Raw genomic sequence first — 22545 nt, 5'->3', positions numbered from 1 at the left:
TGCGCAAAACAATTGTATCAGATATTGCAATATCTGGAGTAGCATATCATAGAAGATGTCTCCCCAAATATCACCCAACCCCATCTCCTGCACTACAGTAATATGTACCCTCTGTAGTGTTAGTAGCTTCATCAACACTACTGGAATCTATGAGAACGTCAAGTCCACAGGCATTTGCCATTTTACTGTTTAAAAAAAGAATTAAACTTTTACAGAAAAACTGTTTGCAGAGAAAAACTGAAAAACACTTTATCACTTGGTTTCTGCCAACTTTGTGGCTTATTTCAGTATCCACACTGTATTTTCAGCGGTTGCATTTTCCAGACTTCAGCTAAACCCGATGCTACAATGAATGTGGTGAGAATGAGAAACTAAAGCTAAATTGAGAACATGACGTTTCAGTCTTTTAACCTGTGTGTCGTGGTCATGCTGACCAATATGTGGGAAACATAATGTATATTTGGCGCAAAAAGCATATTCTCCAAAATGGGAAATAATCGTTGTGTTTTTGTAATACTAAACTACAAGAAAAGGCATTGGCTGTATAAAGCCTGCATAACATTGAGACAATAGTGTTTCAGTCATTTACTAATATCACCATCAATTACATTTAAAATGTTAGTCTGTCTCTGTTTAAAGAGCCAAACAATCTGCGTAAGCGGTTTTTCCCTCGTATGTCTAAACACGTGTTAAATTAGCTTCGCTGACTATTGTATGATAATATATTTTTAAAGGGATCAAATATACATTTGAAATAACTTCATAACGTACATAAGAACGCGAAAGAAGGTTTTCATATCATCAATATAGATTTTTGATAAGCAATGTTAACTCTGCGTCATTGCATCGTTGGGTGCTTTGCTTAACACCACAACAAGGACCTGGAGATATTTCCAGCTCCAAATAGCCAAAAGTCGTTGCAATTAAAACACTTATGTCTAATTAGGCCAAAAGCCTCGAGGGATCCCGACATAAAAACGACGTCCACTGGACAGAGAATGTCCAATTGACTCGCTAATGAATGTAATGCCAAAGCTCCTAACAACCTGCGCCTCATTAACTTGAGTAGTCTACAACGGGAGGACGGGCAAAGAAGCTTCAGAGCTGCAGATAGATCAATAGTTTTGCAAACAGGACTTTAACTTAAGTAGCTTTCATTTAACCGATGCGTTACTTTTTGGGCCATTCTTTTGCAGCATCACTGTCTGAGGACCAGTCTCTCTCCCCGCGCGTCTCGGTGCTGTGCCCGCGAGGAGACGGTGATTGGTTCTTAAGTCATCTAACATGAAGTCTGAGGTGATAAGAGGACTTCAATTACAATCCCGGGCCCGCGCGAAGAACGCCTGTCCGTTTATTATTCATCACCGACAAGGTTCACGCGCCGATAAAGCGATGACCAGATTAAAAGTAGGTGCATTTTTGGAAAACCACGCACAGCGCACAATGAGAAAGAAAAAGCCGGTTGTTTATGTCTTTAGAGTGATTTAAAAATATATTTGAGCTTCTTGGAAATCAATTACATATTTAAATTGTTGTAATATGAATGTGAAAATATAAACATCAGACCTTTAGCTTTTTTTCTGAATTAGGCATTATTAATGTAACATGCGCTTTATAAAACGACAAGGGCAAATAGCCTGCAATAAAACAGGCCCCAAACATAGTATTGGGAATACCACGTTAACATCTCAAAGGGTCTTACGATGTTAATTAGAATAATAGGCCTATAGTCTTATCATCGTTCATCACATTTTATAATTACACGCGTGCTAAAACTTGCACTGCAGGTGCGTGTAGTGCGCATCCATTCTAGGAGGAATTGTTATCCGTTCTTAAATTGTGCAATGGCATGAAATGGGTCAAATATGGAAGTAATATGATGTTAATTTAGCCGATAGAATATTAGGGAAATTAGTAGGCCAAATTTGTATGGGAATACAATAAACCACATTTCAGTGAGGGGAAGGTTGTTGCACTTAATCCGATATCCGAGGGAAATTACTGGGTGTGATTTTAACTATTCAGGCCTATAATCTACTGTCACGATACACCAAGATGAAACCACTAGGCACAAAATGACAAACAAAAAGCATTTCCTTTAAGACAAGTGGTTTGAAATGTGAACAACTTCTAGCCTATTATACTGGAGAGAAAAAATACTCAAAATCAGGAAAAAATAATGATATGCTATTTTATGGAAAAAAACACTAATATTAGAAATATTGTACACTCACTGAACATTCGATTTATCTCGTTAACCTGATTATCACACACCGTGTTGAACCCGCAGCCTGGAGACCCGCTTTCTAATAAAATTAGTCTTTCTTGTTTCTTGACGCATAAATGTCATAAAACATCAGTCAAAAATTGCTTGGTATACATAAATGAGCAATTCACTAGAAATATGCAAATGCACGAATAGTCCAATAATTCATACATAGGATACATGTATAACATTTAAAAAAAGTATTGGTTACATTGTCAAAAGCGATTAAAACATTAGTGCTAATGTTTATAAAGTAGTATCAAGCCTCATTAACTGCCATAGAAAAACAAAAGAGTTCCAAATTGATGCCATTCAGACATGAAGCGAGCCAGTAAATAAACACTTCCCTTGTCAGGTAGCCAGCATCACTCAATGCGCAACCTATTCTCCTTCTAAATGTTTCCATTTTATATTGAGCACGTGCACACCTGGGAAAAAAAGGCTGGGTCAAGGCAAAAGAGACACAGCTGTCTTTAAAACATATTAAATATACTTCGTAGAAAAGAGCACAAATTGTGTATACGAAAAGAGCACAAATTGTGTATACGAAAAGGAACCGTTTATCTTCCTATATCTCGACCTGGGAGCAGAGGCTCCGCGCGCAGGATGTTGGAGAGCGAAAGTGTGCCCCTCGTGAAAGAGTGCTTCTCGGAGAGGCCTCTGATTGGCTGGTTGCACTGACAGCTCCGCCGTTGATTGCAGGAGGAGAAGCCCGACCCCTTTCACTCTTCTAGGGGACCATTCATAAACTACACAAGTCCAGCTCGCACAGCTGAGTGTGGACAACAGTGGGACAAGGTAGGAGAATAACGCGTAGTTTTCACGTTCAACCGAACCGACAAGGAGAGATGAGTGGTCACGACCAGAGCTTTATCCTTTAGGGTCTGCAAGCGCGAGGACACGGACGGTATTATACTGTACACTGAGCCCACCCCATTCTGGGGCTGCCTACTGCATATGACTTGGACTGATATTTAGTAGCCTATTACGTTGCATCCCTATCGGTTTCCTTCCGACACTGTCTGACGTCCATCCGCTGTGTACGCAAAAAAAAGTTTAATTATATATTTTTTCCATTGCTTGGGGAAGAGCGTTTCGCCTCTGGCTTTACCGGTAAGCATTGGATCCGTCAACGTACTGCGACTCTCCGGTGTACAGCCCGGACCTCTGCCCAAACATGATCGCGACGCAGGCAAAGCTGGTCTACCAGCTCAACAAATACTACAGCGAGAGATGCCAAACTCGAAAAGCGGCCATTGCAAAGACTATCCGGGAGGTGTGTAAGGTAGTGTCGGACGTCCTGAAGGAGGTCGAGGTGCAGGAACCCCGGTTCATCTCCTCTCTCAGCGAGATAGAGGCGCGCTTCGAGGGGATGGAGGTCATAGCTCCCAACGAGTTCGAGGTGGTCCTCTACCTCAACCAGATGGGAGTGTTCAACTTTGTTGACGACGGTTCTCTGCCCGGCTGCGCTGTACTGAAGCTGAGCGACGGCCGCAAAAGAAGTATGTCTCTCTGGGTCGAGTTCATAACGGCCTCGGGCTACCTTTCCGCCCGGAAGATCCGTTCAAGGTTTCAGACTCTGGTGGCGCAAGCGGTGGATAAGTGTAGCTACCGTGACGTGGTTAAAATGGTAGCAGATACAAGTGAGGTAAAACTAAGGATCCGGGAGAGATACGTGGTTCAGATCACCCCTGCGTTCAAGTGCACAGGGATCTGGCCTAGGAGCGCTGCCCAGTGGCCCATGCCCCATATCCCCTGGCCTGGTCCGAACCGGGTGGCCGAGGTCAAGGCCGAGGGCTTTAACCTGCTCTCCAAAGAGTGCTATTCGTTGACCGGGAAACAGAGCTCGGCTGAGAGTGACGCCTGGGTCTTGCAGTTCAGCGAGGCCGAGAATAGGCTCCTGATGGCGGGATGCAGGAAAAGATGCCTCTCGGTCCTGAAGACTCTTCGCGACCGTCATCTCGAGCTACCCGGTCAACCACTCCAGAGCTACCACATGAAGACCCTGCTGCTGTATGAGTGTGAGAAACACCCGAGAGAGACCGACTGGGATGAGTCCTGCCTCGGAGATCGAATCAACGGAATTCTGCTGCAGCTCATCTCGTGTTTGCAGTGCCGCAGATGCCCCCATTATTTCTTACCAAATTTGGACCTGTTTCAGGGGAAGCCCCACTCGGCCCTGGAAGCTGCCGCAAAGCAGACGTGGAGACTGGCGAGGGAAATCCTCACTAATGCAAAAAGTTTGGACAAATTATAAACTGTCGAATTGTCTGATTGTGATACTATTGCTATTTAGGGCCGAGGTGACGTTTTTTGAGATCACTTCAGAGAGGAAAACGTCGTGATCTTGGTTTCTCCGAGCAATGTGAAACAATTGAGAAATTAAAAACAAGCAAACAAAAAAAAACTTTTACAACGGAGTGTAATGGGACATTGCCCTTCAGAGAGAGAGAACGTGAAGGTACATTAAGCTAAATGTAATACTTTTTGTTGTTGTTTTGTTTTAAAATGTTTTCACAAAGTGAATAAATGTTTATTTAAAATTATATGCACAAAATCTTTAAGTGAAAGAATAAAAATGTAGTGTGCCAAGTTCCAATTTTCCATTATGTGACAAACTGAAATGTTAATAAAACTAAGAAATGACATTACAACTTGGCCTTGTGTTTGTATACATGTTTTGAGTACTGGCATTGTTTAGTAAGAGTAATACACATGTATATTTACGAGATAAAGAGGATCGTGAAATCAATTCCTGTGTGAAAAAAAACAGAATTAATGTGCGTAAAAAAGGAATGTTGATACATTTACATTCGGTAAATCTTGGGCCTAGATTAATTTGATACAAAATACGAGTTCTGCATGATTATGCATATCAGAGAACATGCATTAATTTTCGTCTTGGAATAATTAATATCTCACACTATAATTTAGTTCAATTTGATGAAAATTGTTTTAACAAAAGAAAACGTCTATTTACTCGACAGTTTGATGTCGATAGGCTATATGGCTGCAAAAATAATATTTAAACACACCGGTATGCATGTCTGTTATTACTGTGTATTAACTATTGGGGAGATGTGCAATTTCTCCGATGAATTATAGCCTGAGGATAAAGAGAAACACAACAACCACTTGTAGTAGGCCCATTCACCAGAATAGACCATTGCTAATTTCAGGTTAATTCCTTTGCCGTTACAATAGAAAAATATTAACGCATGAAAATCAAAACCTCAAATGTTGATTCATGAACTTATCTGTTATTATAACTATATTATGATTATAACTGTTATTGCCAATAACCCTGGGCGCAGACTGCTGAAAAAAAGATACACAACTGTCACTCAATGACTAGCCAGGGAAAGTCGGGGCCCATTTCGCTACGAGCGACTAAACACCACGCGGGAATATTAGTACAGTAGGCTATCCATTAGCAGCAGCCTATTTGGTTTATCACTGAACTGTTGAATACAAATAGAAAGAGGATGTTTTGAAATTAATACTAATTACTATAGCCTGTTATTTAGGATATTCAAATGAGTCATATAGGCTACATTTCAAAGGTGTCGAATAATAAATTCAAGTCATTTCATGGTTTTTATTCTCAACAAAATTGACCACAACATAAGCCATTGGCCAACGCACTATTCCTGATTCCTGGGCTGTATTTCACGAACAACTGAAAGACCCGAATGAAGAAGAGCAGGCCTAGTCTTCTCTCTGTATCAGGCACATTGTATTATGATGTGCGATAGACTAACTTATTTTTCAAACGTTTGCTTGTGGTGCTTCTGCAGGCTCGGAGGCCTTTGTGTATCGATTCTGCAGCGCAAACACCCGTTTTCAGAGAGACGTGATGTTGTCAATGACGTAGCCCACTAAACCAATGCAATTCAAGCACGAGTGAAGCTATAGCTTAATGTTAAATTTCACGACGCAAATACACACACCACATAACAGCATCATAGCCTATACGGTTGTTATAATCTCAATTATAGCGATCTACATTTGGATTATTCAATAATTATTTGACCTGATGATGATCGCAGAAGTCGAGGCTGCTTACAGTCGTCATGCAATAGCCTACAGGCTTTTAGTCTACGCATGTTCATGGTTGGAGTTATTTACTAAATTATTATAAAGGCTTTACAAAGCAATTAGGCTGTAGAAAAGCATGACTTTGATGTGCTGGGGTCAGGGAAGGACTGAGAGAAAGGCCTGAGACATTTTGAAAGCAGTATTTACAGAATGGCGGGAGGGCCTGCTTTGGATCAATGGAAGTTAAAGCCCTTCTCTTACCTTTGGATCGATCGTCTTAAAGCTGGCCTCATCTTCATCCACCTCGAAGTAGAGTTCAGACGCAGTGATGGACAGCGTTCCTTTCACCACCACCGCCGGGGCGACCAGCTGAGCGCTAGTGCTCATGTTTACAGGGCCTAGGAGACAGACACGGCACGGGCCAGAAAGCAAACATTAGCCCGCTTTACAAAAATCACCCCCTGCCCCTCCTCGAGAAAACGAGAGTTTTTTTCAAAGGGCAACAGCGTGTAAAAGTAAACATATAAACTCAACAAGGGCACGCACTGACTGATGGCTCTTTTTGTCTCCGTGAAAATACCATAACAATATAGAGAAGTCCACATATGCATTTTTAATGAGGGAAAATATTTGCTCTAGGCCAGGGCTGCCGACCCTCTTCCCGGAGATATACCGTCCTGTGGGGTTTCAGTCCAACCCTAATCTAACACACCCGATTCTACTAATTAGCTGCTCAACAAGACCTTAACTAGCGGAATCAGATACGCTAAATTAGGGTTGGACTGAACCTACAGGACAGTAGATCTCCAGGAAGAGGGTGGGGAGCCCTGCTCAAGGCGATGGGTCGGTTGTATAGGCCTATCTATCAGATGCGAGGTCAAGAAGAAAAATACATCTGATTCTCAATTGTATAATTTCTAGCTTAAACCTGCATGCAAATTATTTGTGTAAATTAAGAATGCAATTTTACATTTCACAATTATTATTAGCATTATTATTAGACCTAATTTCCTTGCTAGATCGAGTTAGATATAATATGGCGTGTTTGTAAGCACTGAAACCAGAATCACCATGATCTGAACAGTTCCTCTTTAGACTACAGGGAGGGAGAGGTGGTTTGACCCGCTGGGTAAAATAAAATATCAGCATCTGCGTAACCCAAGACAGACCAGCTTTGTCAAAAAATAGAATCAGCTGTCAATCAGGCCCCATTGATTGCGGGCTGGTGCTACATCTGTTTAATCTCTCATCAATCTTAATTTATGCCAGTATGACAATGAGAAGGCCGCTCGAGGGAGCAACGTGTAAGCTCTTGCCGCTCCTGCCCCGCGCTCCACGTGTGCAGAAGCATTGTATTTGCAGATGTGCCGCGCGGCAGAAAGGGGCTTCAGAGCCAGGCTTGATTTCCCCAAAGCACCCACGTCTTTCCGAAACGGATGGCTATGGAATAAACAGATATGTTCATTTGTTGCCGTCACCCCTCCCTCCCCCTAGCCCTCCGAGCATTGTGAGCATTAGCATGTAATCCGGGCGCGAAATAACATTTTTCAATCACTGCCATGGAGACATTCAATTACACCTGGTGTTGTTCCGACAGACAGCTGCCTGTACTGGGACGCTGCGTCCTGTCTGTCTGTCTGTCTAGTCAGAGGAGTAGGAGACCCACATGACAATTTCCACTTCATTTCAGAATCCATGTCACTTTATTATGCATGGAATCTCCCCTTAACCCTATTGTCACCGTGGGCGTTGTGTTTTCATATAATTGCGCTCTGAGCGCATTTAAATTAGTCTACAGTGGGTGAACAAGTTATAGTGGAAAGCCATGATGTGGGGAAATTGAGGATTATATAGGATGCAATCCGATTAGTAACATAACTAATAGGCCTATAGGAGTTCCAGGTATAGGGAGCCACATTTACATCAATATGGGTGTGAGATAATGGATTTAAAGTGGATAAGAAATTGGACAGCAACATCATTTTATGTGTTTGAGTCTTGTTAACGACAAAGCCTATAGTCTTTTTGATCTCAGCCTATACTATTTATTCGACATGGATTCATATAGGAAAACTGCACATTTAGAGCAATCATAAACAACTAAAGACACAGAACATGTTTAAGGTCCATAGTGCTATTCTAAAATGTGAAAATAATACCGTTTAGCTAGTGCACCTATACGCTATGCCCAATCATGAAATAGGCCCACATGGGACGCATGTATCAAAATATCGCACTTGTCACGAGTACAAATTTGCGGTTTTCATTTAACATTTAACATAAAGGAAGTCCGAGGTAGGCCCCAAAATAGAAATTAACCTCGAGGCCAAAAACATTAAGACAAAATGCACAGTTCACTTCTACAAATATAGGCCTATTCTCAACCTCTCGATTATTTAAAAAAATAATGTAATAATTACTGTGTCAAAAGCTAACTATGAATCATATTACACAAGCGTGTTGGTACTTTTGTACTATAATTTCATTACAAACAAAAATGAGCTTTGCTTTGAAAGATGTGAACTTGTAAACAAGCGCCAATAGGACATGTTTGTGTGTGTTATTATCCTCTACTCCCACAAAGCCAGAGCATCACAAAACATCATGAGACTCCAGGGGTAATGGGAGGCGCTGGGGAGGTTATCCCCCCTTCTTAACCGTTCGGGAGCCCCGTTATCCTGCATGCGCGCCTCAAAGTACCCGTAGCAGCACCCGCGTGCGTTAGCAATGGAGACGCTGTAAAGGCGGGAGGGGGAGAATTCAACTAACGTGCGTACCCAGCCCCCTCTAGATGATGCGCGCTGGGACATGAAAACGGATGGAGCTGCATGCGTTACCTGTTAGGTTCTCCAATTCCTTCTCCTCCAAGGATGATAGAGTGTCATCGTCGCCATCCAACAATATCTCACTCTCAGAGTTCTGATTTCCCATCGCGTGACTTCTGATTGACTGTTTGCCTTTGAGGATATCTTCCTCCGGAGCTGAAAGAAGAAAAGCATTTTAAACCGCCATCCAAACGTAATTGTGTTTTTACCAAGTGACTTTTCTGTACAGAGGTTAGTATCCTAACAAGAAACGTTTGAAATATATAGACAAAAAATACGCTGCTATTCTGGGCTATATTTAATGATAGTTTACTATATCACAGGTATGACAGATGTTAAATTAAAAAGATTACTGAAAATGCAAGGCTATATAATCTATTCATATTGTAGCATATTTAATTGATCAATAATTCGTACTATGAAAGTAAAGTGAATAGTCAAATGTCAATATAAATATTCATTGAGTTGAGTTGTCTATTTTGCCAGAAATGTCTTTAATTATTTAGGCTAAGTCTTGACGTCTTGCATTGGATTCCAGAATGGATTCGAAATTAAATTGGTCAAAAGTATTTTAAGATTTGACAAAATAGCATGAATAAGTCTGATAAAAATGGAATAATGCTATAATTATGACATAAATTAATAGTTTATAACTCAAGTGCACATTCAGATGCAACACGGATCTAATGCTAATATGATTATTAGTACAATGAAAAAACTCCATGCGAAAAATAACATCAACATAAAGATGCTGCAAGCTGATGTAAACATCAAAACTAGTTTATAAAACCATGATAGAAAACTGGCAACAATTTTAAGTGGAACTTCATGCAATTTTCATATATTATTGTAACATTTGTCAAGTTATCATAGAGCCATAAACCCAGCTGGAACACTAGCAATGACTCTTGGGAGCCTTCGGGGTTATTGTGAACATGAAAGGTTACGTTAACAAATCGGACTCTCATCTTATCTCATAAAGCTATTTTCCGATGGCGTTGTGCCAACGTAGGCTAGCAATACCCATATGGCAACGGGAGTGAGGTTACAATGTCAAAGCGCGACATTGTATCGACTTGTGTTTACTGTTTAACCTGAATGGCACTAATCTAATAGTTAAAATCCAATTGTTTTATTTAATTGATACCCAGGCAATAACGTGTATTTCAGTGTATTTCTAATGCAGATTTACAACATTGTATGTAAAGTATAAAATGTACTGATAAGAAAATATAAAATGCATTGTTAAAAACCACCATTTGCCTGTGCTGTGCCCTTACAAGTCATCAAAACAAAAAAATGATTCTGGTCAAACCCAATATCCAGAAACGAGCCAAAGATATTACAACAAAGCAAAAGAGCCTCCAAAGCTTACTGCCTTTCCTTTTTATTTCTACTTAACATGACTTGAGGTCCAAAATAATTTAAGAGAAACAGTAATCTGCAAACATTTACAGAACCCTCATCATGCAGGCCCTTGGTGTGTGTGTGTGTGTGAGAGAGAGAGAGAGAAAGAAAGAGAGTGTGTGTGTTACACTCAACATGGTTTCTTTGCACTCCACTACACAACCACTGGACAGTGACCCAGTGGCCCCTCCAATCTCTCTGAGCAGCATCACCTGACGGGGTTAGACCCTAAGATAATTAGCATTTTTCTCAACATCACAAACTATAATATATGGACTCCAAAACTGCTGAGAGAGAGCAGAGTGAGAACGAACAAAAGAGAGAGACCTGGGAGAGAAAGAGAGAAAGCTGAGAGAGAAAGAGAGCTGAGAGAGAAAGAGAGCTGAGAGAACAAGAGAGCTGAGAGAGCAAGAGAGAGAGCTGAGTGAGCAGAGAGAGAGCTGAGTGAGCAGAGAGAGAGAGCTGAGAGCAGAGTGAGAGAGCAGAGTGAGCAGAGAGACAGAGAGCGAAAGAGAGCTGAGAGAAAGAGAGCAGAGAGCTGAGAGACAGGGAGCTGAGAGAGAGCGAGAGAGAAAGAGAGCTGAGAGAAAGCGAGAGAGAGAGTTGAGAGAGAAAGAGAGCTGAGAGAAAGCGAGAGAGAGAGCTGAGAGAGAGAGCAGAGTGAGAGACCGGGAGCTGAGAGAGAGCGAGTCTAAGAGAGCTGAGAAATCTCATGTCATGGAAAATATGCAGCTCAATGATATTTAGACTGGTCTTCCTGTAATTAAGTCTCCCCGGAGGATTCTTTAGTTAGCGGCACTGAAATGACTACCAGATCTCTAATACATACCACATGCTACAATAGTATAGTATATTCACACCGTCCAAGTGAACTGACTGGACAGACCGATGGGCCGGGACGACTTTCTCTCACTGACAGCAGTGAGATGAAAAAGGCAGACATGTGTATTTGAACTTCTGTACATTCTGTCATAAACATGCTCACTAAGTCTCACCCTGGGAAGACCACAATACTCAACACACTAGCATATGGATGTGGAAGGGTCTTGGGTTGTGTTTACAACTAAAGAAGAAGAAAACACTACTGTGACAACTACTGCTACTATATCAACTTACTAGTTCGCCAATAAATGTTACTGATAGGCTGTGAATGATTTACTTGTTAGTCGTGAATAGTATTATCAGAATTGGTCATGTTAGATTGTCTATTGTGTGCAAATACAATTCTACAAACATTGTGCTGCTTTCGAAACTACTTTGTAAGTCAAAATAAACAGCCAGGAGAAGTTAAGAAAATAAAAACTCAATTATTAGATTATACTTCTGATACATGTATCCCAATATTACATAACGACATAAGATAAAATATAGTATTCTTGAAAACATAATTGATATGATGTATATTTTTGATATATGTACAGAGAAGTGTTCTGAATGCATGTGTGGGTTTATGATCAAATGTGAGAGTGTGTATCAAACAATTAAAATCAATTTAACGCCATTTCAACTTAAAAGTGAAACAACCAAAGCACAGTAAAAACTAAAAGGCAGTACAAAGTCGAAACATTTCATTAAAAAAAAACGCAATGGATATTAGGCGATGTCTTAGCAAAATATTCAAAGACTAACACATTCTACATGCACCTCCGAGGGTTGTGGTATAAGGTCAATATACTACGTCTAAGGGCTGTATCCAGGCAGTCCGCGTTGCGTTCTGCTTAAGAACAGCGGTTAGCCGTGGTATATTGGTCATATACCACACCCCCTCAGACCTTAATGCTGTCTGGCGTTTTGTGGATGTATTATAAATCCTTGACAAATAATTCTGAATAAAACACATACACATTTTACAACATATAACAAGCGACAACACAAACGTTTCTGAAAGAAGCCGGAATGCCACATCAACAAAATACCCATCAGGTCATGTCACCTAAACCATTCATTGAGATGGAACAGGGGGCACAAACGTGAATAAAATCTGCCTACATTACACATTCAGGCCCCATTGTTTCTCTATCCAGAGGTTAAAAATTCAATTGCTACGTTCACGCTATACTAAAGACATGCTACGTTGAGGCCCAGATCATTTCCCTATTGCCAGAGGTTCAAAATGCTAATTCATATGCTTACATTACTAAAGCTCAAGGCATGCTTGGTCAAGAGCAATTAAATTGTCAGAATTAACAAATGTGTTTTTAACGAGACCATGGCCAGGAGCTGGAGTCATGAGGCGAGTATTGATCTGCTGAACAGAGACATTAGTCTTCAAGTATTTACTCTGCCAGCCACCTCTCCTCCAGCCTCCCTCCATAGCCCTCCCTTCACCCAGGGCAGGACCAAATCAATCCCCAGAAAGGATGTCTCTTTCCAGCCATAAATACATAACTAGCCCCCTCACCGACCCAACCAGCCTGACCGCCACACGTCTGCAGGCCGGCTGGGGCGCTCAGAGTGGAAATGGTCCTCAAGGTTCTTGGCTGGTTATGAATGATCACAGTTGTATAGAATCTAAGGATTGTCCATGGCCTAAATACAGGAATGTTTTCCTCCTACATATCTTACATAAAAAAGATCACATTTAGGAAAGGGTTTACTTATACTTTGTAAAACAAACAATGCACTTTTTTTGCTAAATAAGTTGACAGGAAAACAATACTTTTTAAATTCCCCAAATGTTTTTTTTAAATTCTCTTACCGGTTAAATATGTCTAATTTCTATTCTTGAGCGTGTTTTCATGACTTGAAAAGCGTTGCCATCACTCTTGTAGCTGGAAATAAATGTTAAATGCAGACGTGATCATGCACTAAATGTTTTGTTTGGGGAAAGAGGAGGGTTTTCTCTCTATTTTCCCTGTTTCATGGGATCAGAATAATTACAGCCAGATATGACCTCTGTTCCCTGTTTGACAACTCACGACTGCACTCTCGCCTTGCGCTCAACATCCGTTACAAATGTCGGGTCGATGAAAACAAGAAAGGTTACATCAGAAAATGGACGCCGCAGTCAGGCCTCAAGTCAAAGAGATATTTTAATGATATGTTCTTTCCCCCAAATGCAGCAGGGTAGCGTGTGTGTGTGTGTGTGTGTGTGTGTGTGTGTGTGTGTGTGTGTGCATGTGCATACGCAAATAACAGGACAATACTCTGTAGAGGTATTACCAAGACTGGCTGGTAGCTATTTTTACTACAGTAGTGACTTTGAAAGCAAAACACACCCTATATGTCAGAATATGTGTTGGTGTTGAATATATCCAGAGCATGTTTTATATTGACTTACTGATGATGCCCCCTACTAGAGCAGTGAGTAAGAGTGATGGAGAGGGGAGAACAATTACAAGTCACCAACTGACGCTTCAACGATCATATGCCTTCGTAATCAGTTCTTCATTGCACTAAAATTGTAAGATGGCGCCAACAGACGTGGCCTTGTGTCGAGCTCCTACTCAACATTCATTGTTGAGGGAGAGCATGTCAGCAAGCACCACTGTTTACACCTGCTGTATCCTGTGTTCATGACCAAATAAACTCTGATGATTTGAAACAATCTAACAAAGGGATGAAGGGAAAGAGAATGAGAGAAAAGTAAAAAGAGAATTAGGGAGACACACAAAGAGAAAAGAGAGAAAGAGAAAAACCTAGAGAGAGAGAGAAAGAGCGAGAGAGAAAGAGAGCGAGAGAGAAAGAGAGTGAGAGAGAGAGTGAGAATCAGAAAGTAACAGAGAGAGAAAGAGAGTATCAGAGTAACAGAGAGAAGGACCAGTGGTCCTCAGGCCCCTCCACCCTCCAGCTGCATTTCCACACCACAGACATTACGCCCGTCCCCGGTCCCCGCCGGGCCCACGAGGATGCTGAGATTGCCAGACGCTTATTGCTTTTAGATCACATTCTTATTGACTTCTGTCACGGGGGCCGTTTGTCAAGAGGACTGATGTCACCTTTTTTTTTTTGGGGGGGGGGGGGGGGGGGGGGGGAGACTACCTCCATCCCTGTGACATATTGGAGACATTTTCGGGCCAGAAACAGGCCGTTATTATGGAGTGCAATAGGTTAAGCCGGTAAAAACCAACAGGCCTAGACAGGCACGGCCCTGATCACTAACCCTGGTGTGACTGGGAATACGGTCTTTAGTGTTTTAGCAGAAACTAGGGATTAGGCTCTACTCTGGGGACTCCTGCTCCTACTTGGTCAATGAATGTGGTAGATGACTAAAACCTTTCTTCACACTGTGCCGACCAAAACCGTACTGTGCTGGGTCGGACATTCCCTTTTCACGTTGTATATTCCAGCATGGTTGCAGCAACCAGGCCAGCCCAGCACAGCCTGGCTTAGTGGTGTGAAAATAGTAGTGTACGTTGCTCCCTAGTTAATATCCAAGATATGCAGGATAACGTTTTAGCAGAAACTAGGGATTAGGGCCTACTCCAGGGAAAACGTCCCTCCTACTCGAACGCTAGAGAACATGTGTCCTACGGCCAATGTGGTTAATGGATTCTACGTTTCCTCCAACCTAGTTATCGCTAAGAATGAGACGGTGACTATTCAACTGTTGGTTCACTTTGGTTTAGTTGTCCTCATAGGAAGTTCAACAGAAATCGGAGTTTAACACTTTACATAAACGCCTTAAAAACAGATTCTGCACCTGTTGTTTTTAAAGCAAGTCCAGGGAAATGAAAGGATCAATTCAAACCCAATTCCAGTCCTGGAGGTAAAAGGACATCAATACTGTTGGTTTTATCGATACTTCTGTCTTCTAGGTAATATTGATGTCACCGTTTCCTTTTAAACAGAACACGATCCTTGACTTGCTTTTACCACATGGTACTGTTGAGATATTGGTCAAGAGCAACCAAGCTAGTTTGGGTTTCTCTCTGCAACACACACAAACAAGACGTACTGTGTAATTAATAGTCCTGATATTTCCAAAATGATTAATTACACCTAAACTAATTAGCCCTCATATAATATCCACCTTCAAAGAAACACCTAATTATTCCCGGGAAAGTTAATGTATCTTTGTTTGCTGACCTTTAGCCAATTAAGATTTGACATCATAAAGAGGCAGGTTTGTTAAATGGGCATCAACACCGTTGGTCCTCCTCACCTGGCTCTCTTTATGAACATAATGACATCTCTGAGCTGATCAAACTGAACGCATGTGATTCTGGCACTATAGCTTCAGGGTTCTTTTTTTCATCAAATCAAGTCATCCCCTGAGATGGTGGACATTTTGTACATGATGCCATGATTGGGAATTTAAAGCAGGAAAAGTAACATGGAACAAAGGTAGTTGAGGTGGGATACCGACTGGGATTCAAATGATTTATATTCATATCATTGTACAGCTACAATACTTTCCTACCTAGCCGAAATCAACATTCCCCCCTTTAAATTAGTGAGCCCATGTTATTTTAATTGCTGCTAAACTTGGTGTAAAAATTAAATATTCAAGAGAAAAATGAAGATGGAAAGAACGGAAGATCCCAACTGCTGCTATCTATCAACAAGTCAAATGATAATGCATCATGGGAAAATGGGGGAGAAGACCAACCAAAGGGCTTGGTGGAGTCAGGGAGGCTTGACATATTACTTACCATTAATGCCAGGCACCACTGTCATGCAAAAGGAAAGAAAAAGGAAACAAACATTTCACATTGCTCCCACTGAAGGTTCATGCCAACTCAGACATTAAATAACTCAAAGGGGAGAAATTCTAAGTAAAAGTTTTGGGATCCAGGAAGGGACAGGATGTGAGTGTGTGAGGGCCTATTGGAACACTGCGTACTAACATAGCTAACACTAATGGGGATACAGGTTAGGCAGTTAACTGTGTGAACTATTTAATTCAAATGAGGGTGTGCTGTTTATTTTTTTTACTGTTTCTTGTGGTACAATAAAACACTTATGGCAACTGTAGTGCTTATTATTATTGCCGTGGACCTGCTGCCACAGGCGGGCACAGACACTCACAGAGGGTTTGAGCAAAGGACGCTGGGTATTGAGCGAGGAGGGCTGACTGACCGTGTTCGGCTGCAGCTTTGAGCGTGGCCTTTGAGTGAGTGGATCCGAAGGGGTTCCTGACGAAGCGTCGGCGCCGCCTCAAGTCATCCTCCCAGTAGTCGAGGCGCCAGAACTCCCGAGGACGGCTGCAGGGGAACAGAGGTAGCACATGTGTTAGCAATTACAGAACAGCGTGGTGGTAGCCTATAGCCCCAATCACAGTGCAGAGTAGCGAGGCCAGCAGCAGCATAAAGACAGCCTTGTTTTGCTATGCTGGGTATCTTCTTTTTTCCCCCAACACCACAACAAATAGAACACAGTAGATAGACTACCTAAAACCCTGACCTTGAAAATAACAATATTCTCTCTCTCGTGAAACGAGCACTAAATACATTATGGTGGAATGAGCAGCTGACAGAGTGATCAGTTTCCCCCACACTCCGATGTGCTCCCATTCCAGGCTCATTTGGGACCCAGCAGGGCACCTCGGCTCTAGCCTCTCTACCCGGGTAGCAGGCGGGTGCCCGGGCCGGTCCCAAAACGCCATTACAAAAACAGGGAAGCGGGAGAGGGGGATGGCATTACCAATATTAATCAATGTCCACAGGCCGTCATTTTTCTTCCCAATTTGCACCTCCTCCTTTACCCAGGCCTGGTCAGTAGTAAATCATTCAGACTAAAATCGTGTCCCAAACAGCACCCTATTCCCTATGGGTCCTGGTCAAAAGTAGTGCACTAAATATGGAACAGGGTGCCATTTTGGACACATAACCAATCTCAGGGACTTGGAAAGTGTTAACTTTTAATGAAGAGTCACAACCACTACACAGCATTGTGTTGTGTACATATAGGCAATAAAATATTAAAACTCAAAAGGGATTTCATTTAAAATATATTTTTAAATATTAATTACTTTTCTTTATCACACACAGCATATGGAGGAAATACATTTCTTTCCAACATTAGTGAGGTGTATTTTCTCCACCCACCCCTATTGAAAAAAGCTTGCCTAATCTAAATAACTAATTTACTGCTCGAGAAGAAATAGCTGGTAATTTGTCAAACTAAATTACGCCAAATGTGTTCCATATTGCGCGTATTATGAGGGAATGTGTTCGGCATTTAGAAATGAAAACACAACGGAAGAACACAACATAATCCCTCTAACTCAGTAGAGTGGAACGGAGGCCAGACACTTCCCTTCTTCACCTATGAGCTGGGTTCATACATTCAATTTACTATTAAAGCACTGAGAAAAACAAGTGGTCTAAGACATGTGCAGGTGTGTATTTGGGTTATTGTTAAGGTTGCATTAGGGTTGGTGTATGGCTTCAGCCTCTAAACAGCTCTCAGTGTAGTGATTTATAGAAGCATGGTGAGATAGAAATCTGGAAACCCAAGGTGCTGCGTCAGAAGGTGCTGCGTCAGAAGGGTGAAGAAGTATTCGTGCGCAACAATTTTGAGTCTCATGGGTCTGAATACTTATGTAAATAAGATTTTTTTTCTTATCGTAATACATTTGCAAAAATGTCTAAAAACCTGTTTTTGCTTTGTCATTATGGGTATTGTGTGTAGACTGATGAGGGGGAGAAAAACTATTTAATCAATTTTAGAATAAGGCCGTAACGTGTGGAAAAAGTCTCGGGGTCTGAATAGTTTCTGAATGCGCTGTAAGTCAGTACGTCCGTGGTGCTACGGGAGAAGTGTTCTGGTGTAACAGGGTCTATTCCACCTGGCCCATTCCACCTGGCTATATAAATCAGGACGATGGCACCAGGTAGCAGCCTCTAGACAGACAGCTCTTTTATGTCCTGATATTTCACTGGCTGTCTGCATATACAGTATTTTAAACCAACAACGTACAATATCAAAATGAAGGGGGTTGCAGAGTTGAAAAAAAAAAGTCTAAACAGCAAGAAAACGTAATCCACATGAGAACGGTGAGGGGAAGAGGAAACGCTGTAGGGAAAAGAGGAAACAATAGCACAACACTGGAACATATAGTCAAACACATTTATAGCTTGAACACCAAATGAGTGTTGACATCAGACCTTGGTGAGGTGGAGTGGCATGTGTGTATCAGTGTCAGCGGAGGAACGAGGGAAAACCAGAACCCTATGTGTGTGTGTTTCTGTGTGCACATGGTTATGCATTAGGGCTGGGAATTTCCAGGGACCTCACCATACGACATTATCACGATACTTAGGTGCCAATCCGATATGTATTACAATTCTATATCGCGATTTGATGTTCCAAACATATTGCTCACCATATGTCTGCTGCAGAGAGACAAGAGAGAGAGCCATGAGAACACACGTTTTGTCATGGAAATAAAAGTGCTGAAAACATCTTGGCTCCCTATTTTAAAAACAAGATGGAGAACAAGCTATGAGGGAAGAATCCTGGAGTTTTGGAGCAGGTACAGCCAACTAGCACACAAATAATATTGCGATATTGTCAAAGCAATACCACATACATCGTCAAAAATAATATCCCGATTTGTAACTATTGATTCCCCCCCCATCACTATTACACATGTGTGAGTGTACTTGTGTGTCTGTACGTCCGTGTGTGTGTGTGCGCGCGTGTCTTGCATGCATGTACACGCGTGTGTGTGTATATTGGAGCTAGTTTGTTTGATCTGGTCTTGACAGCTGCTGTAGCTGCTCCAGTCAGGAGCCCGGGGCTCCCCACAAAGCTTCAGGCCAACACCAATGACTACACAGGGCCTCTAAAAGGGGAGGGGCTTTACACAAGAAAATAAATACAATTTAGAGCCAGGTGCTTTAAGACGTTCTATGAAAGCCATTAATTACTTGATTTATCTGAATTAATGAAAAAGAAATCCTTCTCTTTCTGTCCTTCTCTCTCTCACACTCTCTCTGCATCTTCATATCTTTCTGTCGTTCCCTTTCCTCTCTATCGCCCCCTCTTTCTCTCTCTCTCAGCCTCTGGTCTTTTCTGGAGAGAAATAGAGGAAGAAACTGTCTTCAGCTCCCGTGTTTGTGTAAAGCCGAGGCAGTTTATAAGAGGCGCAAGGGGGAATAGCAGACAGCACAACTATTAAATATTTTACCGGTAAACATTCTAAAGCACATAAGCAAAGAGAAGATGTCAAGGATCTCTCATTAAAAATGTATTTCGCTACTAAGGAGCTTGAAGACGTGATGAGGAAACGGTGGAAGAGAAGAAGGGAAGGAGGAGGGATGGAGTAGTAGGTGGAGAGGACGTGTCTCTCTGGTGTTCAGAGGAAATGAAACAGAAACACAGGGCAGAAACTAAGAAGGTCCCACAATATAATAACGCTCCTGTTTGTTGAGGGCTTAGTGTGAACGTGGGTGTGAGGATACACACGAGCAGAAAAGAGGGAAAGCATTTACATTTGAGTCATTTAGGAGATGTTCTTATCCAGAGCAACTTACAGGAGCAAATAGGGTTAAGTGCCTTGCTCAATGGCACGTCAACAGATTTTTCCACCGAGACGGCTCGGGGATTTGAACCAGCCCCCTTTCGGTTACAGGCCCAACGCTCTTACCCGCTAGACTACCTACTTCATGAATACATTTGAGACCACAAGTGTGTGTATTATATCTGTGTGTTATGCCTGTGTGTGTTTTATGTCGGTGTGTGTTGTGTTATGTCTGTGTTATGCCTGTGTGTGCGCGCGTGTGTTATGCCTGTGCGTGTATGTGTGCGTGTGTGTATGTGTTAGGAGACATTGGAGTGTGTGTCTCTCCATCCAGCAAACAGAATGTGCAGGACCTGATTTCCCTCCTGTCACAAAGGGCCCAGGCCTTGTTGCTGTGTGATAGACTCCCTTCCCTAATTACCACTTCATCATCCTGCCTCCCACAGCATTCATCTAGGAAAATGATTATCAAGCCAGTGTCTCACACACACACACACACACACACACACACACACACACACACACACACACACACACACACACAATCCTCTTACAAGGAGGTTTCCTCCACATCCATCAGTGGGAGGACGTGTTCGGTAGTGGGGAGTAATTAGTCGCAGTGTTATGGAACGATCTCCACCGCTGGCCGTGTCGTGAACGGCACCACAACCAGGTTCCTAATGAAGGGTCTTGGATGGGCGTCCGCCCGCCGTCCACCCCAGTACCTTGCCATCTCCGTCGCCAATCAATCCCCCACGGAGAACGCCGCTGTACCACGGTGGGAAAAACCATGTGACACGCGCCGTGCATGTGTACGCTGAGAGAGTTTCTACAAAGATGATAAATCATTCAGAGCTCGTCCATCGTGTGGCGGGCTGCGCTGGCAGAATAACAGCAGCACCCATTCTTCAAGATGACAACAATTAAAATGACTAAAGGCTGCAGCCTTTTACACAAACCACTTGTGTAATTAGTAATTAGTTTACTCATAAAGGCCTCGCTCATTAGAGACTACTGGGGAGCGTCTGTTGTCTTAGACAGAAACTTTAAAACACACACACACACACACACGTGTATGTACGCGTGTAACTATGTTTGTGTGTGTTAAGGAGCACTTAGAGTGCTGGATCCCTCTAAATGCTGTTTAATGTAGACCACATTGACGACCGATGAGAAAGGGCCAATAAGACATTTATGTGAGGTAATAAAATATAATAGTTTTTTTCCTGTGTGGCAGTAAATGTAAGTTTACCAACATTAGAAGACGATCTCAGCCTCTCTCCTTTTGTGTGTGTGTCTGTGTTGCTTTCACTAATGAATAAATGGGTGCAATCACAAAAAATATCACTATGTGCAATAAAGTAAAACACCATAGCATTAACAGATTGTGGAAAGAGGTTTTACACAACCTTTAGAACTATAAAGCCAACTAAATTGTCTGTTTGCATCAAAACAGAACACGGTCCAATTGGACTTGGCATGGGGAGAGTGACATAATAAACAAAGAGTTTAATTGTAGCCAAGTGTTCAGTGATCGGCAGCTCTGTGACGGCTGGCTTGAAGTCCAGGATTAATGAATCGCTTAGTTGGACAGACAGACAGACTGGCTGGAGCTTTGGAAGGAGTGGAAGACGGACAGACGACTACGTTCTCTAACAGTAGCCTGTCCACTAGCCGGGACTTCCTGTGTATCGCCACAGAGGACAACACAGGGTAAACAGGGAGGAAACTACACACAGAGACATCTAGCTAAGAGACTGGGTATCTAAGTATGGCCTAGTACTGAACACAAGTGCATTGATATGTCCGCCGGGTAGGTCGAAGAAAAGAGGCCTGGAACCATGGGAAATATGCTGTTCCTGCTGTCCAATTTCTTATTCAGTATGCACTACCCTTGGACTGTTTCTACATGCATTTGCTGTAGGCCTGTGTCTTATTTAAAAAACATCAAATAGCATTAGTCCTTCAAATAGGTATTTTATGGAGGCCCACCATAGAAGAAAAAACATTGTTTATAATATCCACTTATGGTTTTAAATGTTTGTTACCATAGAAACCCAAGGTTCAATGCAGCCATTTTTTTTTTTTTTTATCTCAATACCAAATCATTTCTGGGTAACAATGAAGTACCTTCCTGTGATTGTTTTAAATTAAAATGGTCAAAAATAAACAGAAATAGCTTCTTAGCAAAGAGTCATTTATCAAGAAGTTTGCTAGGACTCTCTAGGAGTGGTCTGAGTGGGAAACTGAAAACCAGCTGTTATTGGCACAGGAAAATCACGTTCTTGGCTACAATGGGCCTTTAATAAATGATACATTCATGAACTTGTATTATACTGAATAAGCATGCAGTTATTGACTTATGTTTATAAATGAGACAAAGAAATGACAGTTAATGACTAAAATGCCACTACTCACATATAATGAATACTATTTAAGCACTTAAATCAATCAATATACCATGGCATGCAATTACATTGATTTAAGTTTGACATTCATGTGCACTAACAGTTCGTGATTAGTTGATTTATTCTTATTTGATCAAATAATGTACACTCAAAAACAGAGAAAATACATCGACTTTGAAACGCTATCTATGG

The 22545-nt window shown here is 41.8% G+C and overlaps 2 protein-coding genes across 6 annotated transcripts in view; one reads left to right on the top strand and one right to left on the bottom strand.

Moving 5' to 3' along the window:
• The window catches only part of LOC110533189 (lipopolysaccharide-responsive and beige-like anchor protein), a 388104-nt gene that overhangs the window by 183903 nt on the left and 181656 nt on the right, over positions 1–22545 (bottom strand). For 3 of the 5 annotated variants that reach the window (XM_036933632.1, XM_036933634.1, XM_036933633.1), the window contains exons 38-41: positions 16558–16682; positions 16131–16148; positions 9142–9285; positions 6566–6702 (exon numbers count right to left, since the gene is read on the bottom strand). In XM_036933632.1, the coding sequence (XP_036789527.1) occupies positions 6566–6702; positions 9142–9285; positions 16131–16148; positions 16558–16682 (424 nt within the window). The remainder of the gene's footprint in view (positions 1–6565; positions 6703–9141; positions 9286–16130; positions 16149–16557; positions 16683–22545) is intronic. The other 2 variants (XM_036933635.1, XM_036933636.1) reach the window with 1 other exon arrangement.
• Positions 2994–4924, top strand: LOC110534514 (protein mab-21-like 2). Its single transcript, XM_021619397.2, has one exon. It carries the CDS (start codon positions 3444–3446, stop codon positions 4521–4523), a length of 1080 nt encoding a protein of 359 aa, XP_021475072.1. The 5' UTR covers positions 2994–3443; the 3' UTR covers positions 4524–4924.

The sequence above is a fragment of the Oncorhynchus mykiss genome, chromosome 10 (genome assembly GCF_013265735.2).
Source record: "Oncorhynchus mykiss isolate Arlee chromosome 10, USDA_OmykA_1.1, whole genome shotgun sequence".
NCBI classification, from domain to species: Eukaryota; Metazoa; Chordata; class Actinopteri; order Salmoniformes; family Salmonidae; genus Oncorhynchus; species Oncorhynchus mykiss.
This window is presented reverse-complemented; position numbering and strand designations above follow the sequence as displayed.

What these genes read in the sequence shown, in the direction of transcription:
- LOC110534514 (XM_021619397.2), top strand. Translation starts at nt 3,444, where the DNA reads ATGATCGCGACGCAGGCAAAGCTGGTCTACCAGCTCAACAAATACTAC.